The sequence below is a fragment of the Westerdykella ornata genome (genome assembly GCF_010094085.1).
Source record: "Westerdykella ornata strain CBS 379.55 unplaced genomic scaffold EI97scaffold_12, whole genome shotgun sequence".
NCBI classification, from domain to species: Eukaryota; Fungi; Ascomycota; class Dothideomycetes; order Pleosporales; family Sporormiaceae; genus Westerdykella; species Westerdykella ornata.
The window spans coordinates 132983-144360 of NW_022986862.1; the positions used below are offsets into that span (position 1 = coordinate 132983).

Here is an 11378-nt window from a genome sequence, read left to right on the forward strand (position 1 = left end):
CTGGACGACTGAAGCCGGGTGAAAGAATGGAGAATCGTTCCGTCGTTGCACAGGAACCTGCCCATGTGCAGTGAACAAGTGACGTCGGAGAAACTGATACTCCGTGCCGTCGCCGAGGAACCGTTCAGCGGCTTGCCCCGCGCGTCATCCCGCCGCTCGACATCAAATTTCTGGAACATCGTCCTATACATCTACGCGAAGCAGCATTCAACAGTGCATACGCGGGCACGGGCATAGAAACAGACACAGATACAGGCAAGACACTCAAGATGGCCACTACTGTGGACAAGGTTAGTTTCCGTCATCAATGAATCACGGCCGGACGGCTAACATCTGTCTAGATCAAGGAAATCGAGGCCGAAGTACGCAAGCATCATTGAAACCCTGATTCTCCCGTGACCACTGCTCACCGCTCCTCAGATGGCCCGAACGCAGAAGAACAAGGCAACATCTTTTCATCTCGGTAGAGTAGGACCGTGACATCGTTCAGGCCGTCACTCATATCGGATTAGGACAGCTGAAGGCCAAGCTCGCAAAGCTGAAGCGGGAGCTTCTTACTCCCAGTGGAGGCGGAGGTGGTGGTGGCGGTACGTTGTACCCTCCATAGGAGTAGACGAGTAACTGACAGTATCTTAGTTGGGTTTGATGTCGCCAGAACAGGTGTGGCGAGTGTGTAAGTCAAACATGCTCACTTCCCAGACAAAGTCGATGTGCTCAAGCTGGTAGTGGTTTCATCGGCTTCCCGTCAGTGGGGAAAAGTACTTTGATGAGTAGATTAACTGGTCAACACTCTGAAGGTATGTGTAGTGGGAGCACTGTCAAATGTGCAATCTAACAATGGAGCAGCCGCCGCATACGAATTCACAACGGTATGGGCATTCTACCGAGTGCTGGTCTGTCTTCTCTAACTCGGGCAGCTTACGACCGTCCCCGGCCAAATCATCTACAACGGAGCCAAAATCCAAATCCTCGATCTCCCCGGTATTATTGAGGGCGCCAAGGACGGTAAAGGCCGTGGACGACAAGTCATTGCTGTCGCAAAAACCTGTCATCTCATCGTCATTGTCCTGGACGTCAACAAACCGCTTACCGACAAGCGAATCATTGAGAACGAGCTAGAAGGTTTCGGGATTCGTATCAACAAAAGTCCCCCAAACATTGTCTTCAAGAAGAAAGACAAAGGCGGCATCAACATTACCTCCACCGTTCCCCTGACGCACATCGACCACGACGAGGTCAAAGCCGTGTTATCCGAGTACCGGATCTCAAACGCGGACATTGCCATTCGATGCGATGCAACTGTGGACGATTTGATCGATGTGCTGGAAGCAAAGAGTCGCAGTTATATTCCTGTCCTCTATGCACTAAACAAGATTGACGCCATCAGCATCGAGGAACTGGACCTCTTGTACCGCATTCCAAATGCTTGTCCGATCAGTTCCTCTCAGGGATGGAATATTGACGAGCTCTTGGAACAGATGTACACTTCTCCTGTCTCTTGCCCGAAGTGGATATGCTAACTTTTGTAGGTGGGAGAAGCTGAATTTAATCCGGGTGTATACGAAACCGAAAGGGAAAATGCCAGATTACTCTTCACCAGTTGTTCTGCGGTCCACGGCTTGTACGGTCGAGGACTTCGTAAGTTATTCTCCAGCTCTGCGTGAACTCCATGCTGATTCGTTGCCAGTGCAATTCCATTCACAAGACCATTGTTGAGCAGTTTAAGCACGCTATTGTATACGGAAAGTCTGTCAAACATCAACCCCAACGCGTAGGCCTGTCCCACGAGCTTGCCGATGAAGACATTAGTGAGTTTGTCTCTACTCATCTTTCTATTGGAGACTTTTTGCTCACCAATTTCCGCAGTCACTATTATTAAACGATAAGAGGATGATCGACTCCTAAGGAGCTGACAGCATCGGCGTACCGATTCCCACGATCAAAAATCCCGACGCAGTGAGACCCTACCGAGTGGCTGAAGTGTCTCATTTCTTGTGAGTACTGGGAATGGCTATAGAATTGATTGTGAGCAATGAGGCGGAATTGGGAATTGTCTCAAATCATACTCCGTGTTGGATCGGATGAGGTACGATGCCAATGACGGCATGTCGACATCGGAGCGCTATTCCTCACGAATATTGACACAAGTTGAGACGACGGATGCGGGCCTCGATTGGCTCGCCCTCGGCAGATGGCGTCGCTCGAAAGAGTTGATCGGACCCGCACCGAGCTTTTGTCGATCACTGACGATGCTCGTCATGCAGAGGACGGCAAGGTGGAGCGTGGAGGCGGATAGGGCTATTGGAACGGCGGGTGCATCGGTCTCCCATGCTGTTATTCGGAATTCATGGAATACGAAGGTCTTTCTCCAGCTCTTCTCGCACAGACATGGGCCTTTCACCCACTGGAAGACGACCACTACTGAGTACTGATGGAATCAGAACATGGCGGAATCGAGGCGGGGGACATGGGAGGCATGGGAACCCGCATCGCAAGCGACTCAGCGAAGATTCGGCGCCAACAGCGTCGCCGCTCGCTGCCGGTGGCCAGCTGCTCAAAACCGAAACTGTCTCTGGTGGCTCAAGGCGGTGGGGCGCAATTGTCCAGCTTTTCCCAAAGCGTTTCAGCCTTTGGATGCAGCGATACTCGAAAAACCATCTCCTTTATGCAGCGGTCACAGACTGGATGCTCTTTTGGGCCGTGAGCTAGGGCGCAGGGCTCGCGTACGGTACCTGAGCAGCACCAAGCGGACAAGGATCGTCGAGGAGGATGTGTCTCGCCCGGCAGCAGCTTGCGATGATGATTCTGATTCGATTTGATGTCCCTCAGAGTGAGCGCCAATACCGTCCCCCGCTGAGCCCAGCCGCTTTGGGCACAGCCAGATTAACCGGGCCGCTGCTGGATGCTCATTGCTCAATTGCTGATGCCGACAAGGAGAGGTCCTTTTGCCCTGGGTCCGTTCTCGCACAGGGGATCCCGCGTGCAGTTCCCATTTGCTGTGGATGGTGGGGACTCTGGGAGACTGGGAAGCGCCCTTGAGGTCGATAATTCTGGCCCGACCGGAGACCGCCCACCCACCCACAAGTGCCCGTCGAGGGCCCCGGAGATCAGAGCGGCGCACGCTATGCCCAACTGGCCGCAAGAGGAAGCCAGACGTCGTTGGGGTGTCGCTTGGCTTGCTGCTCTCATGCCAGTCCTCGGCACGGTCCCTCGCCGACCACGACGAGAAAGAATGCACCACTGAGCACTCCACGATGGTTGCGCTGCCCATGACCATGATGCCAGGCCGTCGCTGCGGATGTGCGCGACAGTTGGAGCAAGCACCGCCGTGCTGCTCGGGCGCGAAACAAACAAGGCCCCCTTCTTCCGCCGACTCTTCCGCGCCTGCAACCAGACGCCGTCCGCAGACAGAGTCCTTGAGAGGACGCACACGCGCACACGCACTGGCACAAGAGACCGCCGGGCCGTCCAGGTCTGGAGTTGAGGTGCGTCACTGGACAGACGACGAGGCCTCCAGGGGAGCTCATCAATCATGCCCAAAGTGCCCTCAAATCGCTCAGGTTGTCCGACCAGTGGTGCTCCAATCCGCCCCGTTGTCGCGCCCCGGAACGATGCTCACGCACGCTGCAGCCCCTCTCCCGCCCGCGCCGTCGAATTCGTTGCCGCGCCCCAGCTTCGCGTTTCGTTTCGTCTCGTTGATTAGGGCCTTGTCATTGATTAGGTCCCTGTCATTCCATTATTGCTCCCCTGTCTACCTGTTGATTAGTCGCCTCGGTCCCACCGCATATCCTTCTTGTCAGCTGCGGCCCCCGTGCTGCAGTGCTCCTGTCACCTGTGCTTCCGTGCTGCGTTCCTCTCTCGGTACATCCTAAGCTCAGGAACCATCGACTGCTCCGTACCTATTCTATCTATTCTTCATGCATGCATGCGCGCCCCCATCTTTGACCTCACTCACGCCGCCCAGGAACAGCACCGCTGCGGCCGAGGCGCAGATGCCCGCCTGGCGACCCGCATCGAACAACATCTAACACGGACGCTCCCGCACACTTGCCCCCAGCCACTGTACCAGAGCCGCTCAACCGCCCCGTGGACATGAGCCAGTTGCAAATGGACCACGACCAACAGCTTCACCACCACCATCAGGACCAGCCCTTCGAGGATCATGGCTCCGGCTGGCAGGACAATGGGCCCTACCATCACCCCTCTCAGCATCAATCACCCGTCCAAGACTTCAACGGCATGCCCTTCAACACCACCTATACCCCGCTGTCCATGGAAGCGCCCATTTACAACACCGGAATGCATCCACCAAGGCCGGCCCATACGCAATTGCAGCCTCTCATCATGCCTCAATGGCCGAGCATGCTGACGAGTCAATCCTCCTACGCACCTCCCATGTATCATTCGGCACCCGTCCCCGTCACTCCAGCGTCAGCAACTCCAGTGTCCGCCACATCAACGACTTCGCGACCCTCCTCGACGCCGCGCAAGACTCTTACGGACCAGGATCGGCGGCGCATGTGTCTTTATCATGAGGAACACCCTACCGTCAAACAGACGGAGATTGGAGGTGAGCTTTCGAAACTCTAGGCCCATTGCTTTGTACTGATTTGGCGACAGCCATGTTCGGCGTTGAGAGAAGGTATTCTTTTTATCACCACTCGGGTTTGTCCATAGCCGTTCTGATCTTTCTCTAGTACCGTTTCCAAAGTGCTCCGTCAAAAGGAAAAGTATCTCTACATGGACGATGGGAGCCGTTCACCCATCAAACGGTCAAAGGGGAAATTCCCCGACATTGAAAGGGCCCTGGCGAACTGGGCAAGGAATCACCAGAGACAAGGCCTGCCTCTTACCGACGCCATCATAAGGGACAAGGCACGCTTCTTTGCAAACACAGTGGGCAACAGCGAGAGCCATTTAAAAGCGAACAGCACTAGCTGGCTCGAGAAATTCAAGCAGAAGAATAACCTACTAGGAGCGAAGTCGCGGAAGAGCTCAATAGCGGAAGAGTCAGAAGGGAACTCAAATCCACCATCCAATGCACAGACTCCTGGAGGCATCTCGCCCACTTCACCCAGCGGAGTATCGCCTTCGCCCGTCACAACCAAGAAGACTGAAGAAAATCTGAGCGTCAAGAACGAAGGTACGGAGCCGTTTGAATATTCGAGCCATCGCCGGCCGTTTCACTCGCAGAGCCACACTTCTTTGTCCAGCGTCTTCACAGATACCGCCCATTCCTCCTTTTCGGCCGGACCAACCAGCCCAACCACCTTGTCGTCGCCGTTTTTCACCCCAGATTCTGCCTGTGGCCAGAACCCTTTCATCGGGAATCAACAAGCACGCGGACAGCCGGGGACTGCCAATTTCCAGCGTCCCAGAAGCCAAACATTCCCGATGCTTGTCGGTGTCGAGCAATACATGTCACCACCCGCGTCGTCGGAGCCTCTCACCCCAAAGTATCTAAATAGTACTGCCCTCGATTCGCCCATGGCGGAGATACAGCCGCCTCTGACGACTGTCGATGAAGCCCTACAGGCATCGCCAGGCCAAGCTAAGACCTCCATGCAACCGCCGCCAGTACCGCCTGTTACCATTCCCGGCCAGCAATCAGATCCATCCCAGACAGCATCTGTGGCAATGGATACTTCTTCGCCCGTGATACCATCTCAGGAAGAGGCTGCCCGAGCCCTTGAGCTTGTCATGAACTTTTTTCAGCAACAACCGCAAGGTTTCGTTGAGCCGCAAGAATATGTCATGATTGGAAAGTTGATGGAGAAGCTCAAGATCAAACGCAGCATGGACAGTTTGGCTCCAGCGCGACACGCGTCAGAATCCGACTTTGGATCTCTTTCAAAGGTTGAACAGATCGACCCAATACGTTAGGGGACCTGTGGACCAATGACAGAAGCACGCGCACTCTTGGGCGACTACTTGCCTCCTTCTGGGCCTTCGGAGTAAATTTTCGATTTGGTTTCAGCATTCATCCTTTTGAACGATTTGGAGAGGGAGTTGGGATGGCCACACTTCAGCACAACGGTGCATTTATCATTGGAATGGAACGAACCAGCAGTCTCACGCCTGGACTGTGATTCCGAGCCCCTTTGGCACTTTCTGCATCTGCATCTGCATTATCACCATCATCGTTCCTCTGCGATCGATTGCTCTTTTCTTCTTCTTGCATTTCCTTTGCCCCTGCTGTTTTCATGCGACGGCCTGATTATACCCTCCGAACAAGTGCGCAAGCCGCTGTCGCCACCATGTGTCGGAAAGAATGTAACCGCTCGCGCGGGCCATTAACATTGTACTATCTCGAATTTCATACTCCCCAAGCGCAAGCTTGAGATTGTTCCCGTACTTCCCAACAGCGCCCAACGGTCCTGTCTTTCTTCTGCTCAGTGCTCTCAAATATACTTCAGGCTGATTTACGGACCCTTGCCCTCGCTTCGAATAGCGTGAGGCTACATAACCCTCTTCCGATGGAATGTAGCCATTTGTCGCCTCACTATTCCACGTACGCTCCCTCCAAAGACTGGCCATTGGATCGGGTCCATCCGCTACGGCAACCGTTCCAAGTCGTCATTTCGGCGGGTGAACTGCGGTGATGATGGATCAAGCGGGTACAAGGTACAACGGACGATGGGTAAAAGGGAGATCGACTGCTGATAATGAATGAAAGCTGACATGTTCCGTCGCCCCCCGTCACAGGACCATGCATCGGCGGCCGGAGAGCTAATGCATGTTGCCATGATGACTTGCTGTCAACGCACAAGGCTGGTGTTTCCCCCGAATCGAGCTTCTCATACTTGTCTGTTATAGTCTATCCCAACGTCACGACCAACTTCGTTGCTTCGATTTTGTGCAACTGATGGGCTGGTCATTGACGACCACTAGCTCGTGTGCTTCGCTGCTACCTACGAGCGGTTGTCATTATTCAGAATCACTTCTCATTGCCATGCTGCCAAGGATCCGACTCTATCCGTACCCGAGCACGTCTCTCACCTGTGAGGAGAAGCTTGTGGTGGGGTTGGTTGCGTTTCAAAAAGCAAAAGCCCCGCGAGCATGCCATATCAGTATGAGGCATCTCACTGGTTGATGAGGTTTTGTTGACATGGCAGGCTCCATCTATCGGATCGCTCAACAAGCTATCTATGCAAAAGGTACGGATGTTGATGAAGCGAAGGAGGGAGGGAGGGCATGGGCCGAGACACGATCTGTTCCAACTTCTTTTTCAAATGAAATCGAAATCGTGATGCTACGGCGCTTTGCTCGATGATTAGTGCCAGAACGCGCACACCGTCGTGGTGGACACAGCCGTGTCTAGCCTCGACTAGCGATGCAACGGTGATGGTGGTGTAGGGGAGGATTATTAGGCAGTTGGGAGGACAGTTTGTTGGGCTTCCAATTTCTATGATTCGATCGCCGCCGCTGGTTGAGAGATGTTGGCTTTACTTCGTGCTTTGGAGTCCAACAAACGATCTCCAACGTCATCGATATCAGATCTGATCCAGAGCGCAGCGCTACATACATAATAGCCTCCAACAAAAGCCGAAAGCACTCTCATCGCACACAACTCATCAAGGACATCATCCACGTGCACGTGATCGACTTCTCATGCAGTGTGACCAAAAGCAAAAAAACTCTCCGCCGCTCGGGACGGGCCCCTGGGGGGTGGGTGGGTTCCCACCCTCCATCCATCCATCCATCCCTGATCCGGCTCCCAGCAGGGTTTCCAGGATGAAACGTGTGACAGCGTCGACATTAACTCACGATACATATGGTCTACGTTGGTAGTGGGGGAACACACGGAAAAAGGGTCCAACACGAAAGGGCTTGTTCCCGCCTTTTTTCCCTTGGGGCGGGGTTGGATGGATGGATGGGTGCCGGCGCCCTTGTCAAACGGTCGTACGGGCGCTTATGCGCGACGGTGACCTGATGAGGGTGGAATCCAATAATCTACATTGTCAACCAACAAGCACGAACCATTTTTCATTTTTAATATAATTGATCATATCAGATTGCGCTCTTGCGACTTGCCCAGCGGGTGCCCCCCGCCGCTTTTTTGCCTTGGGCCCTGTTACGCGCTTGGGAATGCCGTTCCGACTTGCTGATTCTGGAGTTTTGGACGGTGAAGATGTTGAGGGACTTTTATCTAGCGCGGTGTGTGGACTCAATAGCTAGTACGGAGTAGCCCCTCCCGATGTACTCTGTCGATATGGAGTACTTTTGTATCGAGTCTCCCAGCGCACGAGAGTAATTATCTCCCCCATCATAGATGCCAGCCTCCATACAGAGTAGAGATCAGTCCAGTACTCATCACTGACCCAACTGCTCCCGTCTAGGTACAGTTTCTAAATGAATCTCGCAACTATCGATTTGAAATTACCACAGTAAGTGCACTCACATTCCCAACAGCGGGCGCTTGCGCAGGACGGATTTTGAACAGCAGCGAATCATTGACCGTTATCATGCACAAATGATCCGATTTTTCTGCCTCGCTGGACCAATCGCGACTCGTTTATGCGAGTTTAGCGCTATGTATCTGTATATTCGTCCGTGTACTCCGTCCACATGCAACCCCTCCAACCCAATTCGCCCGCCCCTCCATGATTGCTCTCCCCCACAGATTCCCCGCTTCCCTCCCGGTTGTTGGTCGCATCGTGGATTACCCGATCCTGCTACTCCGCACTCCGTACTGCTGCTGCTGCTTCAGCTTTCTGGTGAGGACTTCGACTGCTGCTGCGATGCGACTCCGACTGCGACAGCGCCGCGAATACTTCCTCCGCTTCGCATCGTCCTCACCAATAAGGGTCCATCAGATTGCAACGGAAAGGGACCCTGTGCAACTTCCAGTCACTCCTCTAGCACAAGCCGTCATTGCTCCTCCACACAATCAGCTCCTTACCCAACACCAAGTACAGTACGGAGTACTCCGTACGTCTTCCTTCCAGTAGGTTTTCAGAAAAGGTGGAGCCAAAAACGAACCTAGCGAAACGGCACACGGCCCGTCCGCGGGGACCCGCTCCAGGCCTTGAAACAAACCGATGACGAATATACTAGCGGATCCATCAATGCAGTCAGCATTTTTCGACAACGGTGAGGGGCAGATTCGGAAAATGACCCTCAGTCGACACCGCTGAGCCCGGCCCTGAATTTGATAACTCTTGCCCAGCGAATAGCAATCCCCGCTGAGCAAGTCCCAATTGCAAAAATCAACCTCAACCCTAAGCCAAACATATCTGATGACTGTGGGGGTTGGTCGCTGCTATCTCGCTGCGAACTTCGGAAGCTGATGAGGATGATGCAAAAAAATAAAGTTTGCATATTCCGTATCCATACTGCAGCCGCTAACCGTCTTCAGTAAACGAAGACTTTCAACGGAATTGTCTGGGATAATTATTGCTTTTGCGAGATGCTGATTGGGCCACAAATGCGTCCTGCTGCAGGAATTATTGTTTTCAGTTGGCTAGGCCGGGTTCTGATGGAAAGGGTTGGATGGATGACTGCATCCTTGGGAACAAACTCCGGTAGTCCTTGACATCTGTCCTGAGTACCGCAAGAAGTGGAAGAGTCCCTCGAGTATCTTGCACGCGAGAAGGGATTCCCCTCTTTCTTCACCCTCCCCTCTATTCAAAGGATAATGTAGCAGCAGGTTTGAAAGCCACATCAGCTCCACGAAGCTATCACGCCAGGCTCGGCGCGTCCCGCGTTTGATGGTCGCCCATCCCCCTGATCTTCCACCATCGAGAAATGCGGAGGAAAATCGTGTGGAGCGGAACATCCTAAAAGGGAAGATCAAACGCATTCGTGATCGACGACGCCCGTCCCCAGCTGTGACAAACTTAAAAAGGGACGCTTGTATTCGTTTGTAAAGTGCACGTCCCGCTCTTGAGGAATCGGACTGCACTGACAACATGTCCTTTGCCGCTGCCGTTGCGGCCGCTGCCGTATGTTCGGCACGAAGGACATACCGTGTATACCGTAGATTATCTTGAGAGTCAAGAGGCGTCGGCAGTTTCATATCTACTACCGGGACGTCGGCACGTTGGGCACACACGCCAGCAAATGAATATGCCCTGCATCGTTCCGGGAGTCCAGGACAGGTCGTGGAAATACCTAAAATACCTGAAACAACGCCAGAAGATCAAACTCTGGAACAGCTCCAGGCGTGGCTACGCTCGAGACGTCGGAGCGAAGTTGACACTTCGTACAGGAGTTGTCGCGAATCTGTTGCTCGTGAGATGACCGAATGTGGAGGACGTGGCAATCGAATTGCAAACTGGTTAAGAGGTGTCCCCATCGGCTTCCCTGTGCAAGTGATTTGGCAACAATCACCGGTGGCTCCATTGTTGTGTCCACCCAAGTCATAATCGAGGACCGTTAGTCATGACCAACACGTGGACAGCATCCCTCGTTTTCTCTCCTCTCACAACATTCACGCCGGCGGCCGGGCTTCTAGCCAGGCGAAGCACAGCATCGCAAATGTCGAGGCCAGTGGAGCACTAGCTAGAGTTTGCTTTCCAGTAATCTCGTTCTGTCTTCGAGTAATCAGATGCCAGCCGCCCCATGGACGGCAACAATCTCGGTCCGGCGCCGGGTGCATCCTCAGGCGCAGATGCAAACAGGAGTGGGCTTATTCGAATCGGTGATATGTAGTGTCCTATAGCCGGAGCGTCCTCCAATCGCGGGTGCAGTTTCGGCATGCATCCAATAATAACTGCAGCCTCTCAAACAGAAACCCCTCAATGTCTGTTGTGGGTCATGAGACGGTTGCAGCAGCCATAGAATCTATGAACGACAGGAGCGGCCACGCATTCCCGGTTGTCCCTATGCTGGTGAGGGATCGTGTGATTGTATATTCCTCATAGCAAGCCGATACATGGGTTCTGACATGGGAGCAGCGCACACGAGAGCAAAGGACAGCCCCAGCAAATGGTTGGCTTGATATCGTAGTGGTTATGAACCGTCCACCAGGTCCCCATGATGACCTACAAGCAGCCTAACCGGTCATCGAGCAATTCCTTCACCCCTGTCTCGCCCAACTCCGGCACCAATCTGAGGACTATCAGCTCCACAATCTGGAAGATGAGGTGTTTGTTGAGATAGGGGTCTTCAAGAGTACACAGCGCCTCCTCAACTTGCTCGAGATGCACGGCGGTGCTCTCACTTGCGAAGAAAATGCTGGCTACTCTTGGTGGAACTAAGCTTAGGAGCTGTACTGCGCAGCGGCGTCTGATCTGTTTGGCTTCTTCGGCAGAAGGAGGCTGGCGGGCGGGACCAAGAGTGTTGTTTGGGAAGAGGGTCCCGCGCATGGTACGAAGAAGGGTGGGCAAAAGGGTCGGGCGGAGAATCCGCGTTTTAACATAGTGAGATATCGATCT

At 53.6% G+C, this 11378-nt stretch overlaps 7 protein-coding genes across 7 annotated transcripts; 4 read left to right on the forward strand and 3 right to left on the reverse strand.

Annotated features, from left to right (window-relative positions):
- Window positions 1-138: 138 nt before the first annotated feature.
- Window positions 139-2107, forward strand: EI97DRAFT_56620 (developmentally regulated GTP-binding protein). The gene is made up of 11 exons (XM_033802920.1): window positions 139-290; window positions 342-362; window positions 421-463; window positions 513-587; window positions 637-673; window positions 727-797; window positions 847-869; window positions 918-1480; window positions 1530-1638; window positions 1688-1808; window positions 1867-2107. Exons 1-11 carry the CDS (start codon window positions 270-272, stop codon window positions 1884-1886), a joined length of 1104 nt encoding a protein of 367 aa, XP_033653361.1. The 5' UTR covers window positions 139-269; the 3' UTR covers window positions 1887-2107.
- Window positions 2071-2856, forward strand: EI97DRAFT_56966 (uncharacterized protein). The gene is made up of 2 exons (XM_033802923.1): window positions 2071-2086; window positions 2154-2856. Exon 2 carries the CDS (start codon window positions 2329-2331, stop codon window positions 2707-2709), a length of 381 nt encoding a protein of 126 aa, XP_033653362.1. The 5' UTR covers window positions 2071-2086; window positions 2154-2328; the 3' UTR covers window positions 2710-2856.
- On the forward strand, window positions 2854-3911 carry EI97DRAFT_56946 (uncharacterized protein). Its single transcript, XM_033802922.1, has one exon. The coding sequence runs from the start codon at window positions 3003-3005 to the stop codon at window positions 3870-3872; it is 870 nt and encodes a 289-aa protein (XP_033653363.1). The 5' UTR covers window positions 2854-3002; the 3' UTR covers window positions 3873-3911.
- EI97DRAFT_56981 (CenpB-DNA-bind-domain-containing protein) lies at window positions 3758-6042 on the forward strand. The gene is made up of 3 exons (XM_033802924.1): window positions 3758-4570; window positions 4621-4642; window positions 4698-6042. Exons 1-3 carry the CDS (start codon window positions 4093-4095, stop codon window positions 5881-5883), a joined length of 1686 nt encoding a protein of 561 aa, XP_033653364.1. The 5' UTR covers window positions 3758-4092; the 3' UTR covers window positions 5884-6042.
- Window positions 6043-6134: 92 nt separating this feature from the next.
- EI97DRAFT_433771 (uncharacterized protein) lies at window positions 6135-6633 on the reverse strand. Its single transcript, XM_033798459.1, has 2 exons — window positions 6431-6633; window positions 6135-6381 (listed from the first exon to the last, which is right to left on the reverse strand). Exons 1-2 carry the CDS (start codon window positions 6535-6537, stop codon window positions 6294-6296), a joined length of 195 nt encoding a protein of 64 aa, XP_033653365.1. The 5' UTR covers window positions 6538-6633; the 3' UTR covers window positions 6135-6293.
- Window positions 6634-9224: 2591 nt separating this feature from the next.
- Window positions 9225-10225, reverse strand: EI97DRAFT_57017 (uncharacterized protein). The gene has a single exon (XM_033802925.1). It carries the CDS (start codon window positions 10016-10018, stop codon window positions 9464-9466), a length of 555 nt encoding a protein of 184 aa, XP_033653366.1. The 5' UTR covers window positions 10019-10225; the 3' UTR covers window positions 9225-9463.
- Window positions 10226-10985: 760 nt separating this feature from the next.
- On the reverse strand, window positions 10986-11378 carry EI97DRAFT_378312 (uncharacterized protein; the record flags this gene model as incomplete). Its single annotated transcript, XM_033795656.1, has 1 exon — window positions 10986-11378. A coding segment is annotated over one exon (393 nt), but the record flags the coding sequence as incomplete, so codon positions are not given.

Excerpts from the sequence above, each read along its gene's own strand:
- EI97DRAFT_56946 (XM_033802922.1), top strand. The coding sequence starts at position 3,003 with ATGGTGGGGACTCTGGGAGACTGGGAAGCGCCCTTGAGGTCGATAATT.
- EI97DRAFT_56620 (XM_033802920.1), top strand. The coding sequence starts at position 270 with ATGGCCACTACTGTGGACAAG. Across the intron at positions 870-917 it reads CCGCATACGAATTCACAACG|CTTACGACCGTCCCCGGCCA; the intron begins GTATGGGCATTC and ends TAACTCGGGCAG. Across the intron at positions 1,639-1,687 it reads CTTGTACGGTCGAGGACTTC|TGCAATTCCATTCACAAGAC; the intron begins GTAAGTTATTCT and ends ATTCGTTGCCAG.
- EI97DRAFT_57017 (XM_033802925.1), bottom strand. The coding sequence starts at position 10,018 with ATGAAACTGCCGACGCCTCTTGACTCTCAAGATAATCTACGGTATACA.
- EI97DRAFT_433771 (XM_033798459.1), bottom strand. The coding sequence starts at position 6,537 with ATGGCCAGTCTTTGGAGGGAGCGTACGTGGAATAGTGAGGCGACAAAT. Across the intron at positions 6,382-6,430 it reads TATTCGAAGCGAGGGCAAGG|ACAGGACCGTTGGGCGCTGT; the intron begins GTCCGTAAATCA and ends AGCAGAAGAAAG.
- EI97DRAFT_56966 (XM_033802923.1), top strand. The coding sequence starts at position 2,329 with ATGCTGTTATTCGGAATTCATGGAATACGAAGGTCTTTCTCCAGCTCT.
- EI97DRAFT_56981 (XM_033802924.1), top strand. The coding sequence starts at position 4,093 with ATGAGCCAGTTGCAAATGGACCACGACCAACAGCTTCACCACCACCAT. Across the intron at positions 4,571-4,620 it reads CAAACAGACGGAGATTGGAG|CCATGTTCGGCGTTGAGAGA; the intron begins GTGAGCTTTCGA and ends ATTTGGCGACAG. Across the intron at positions 4,643-4,697 it reads ATGTTCGGCGTTGAGAGAAG|TACCGTTTCCAAAGTGCTCC; the intron begins GTATTCTTTTTA and ends ATCTTTCTCTAG.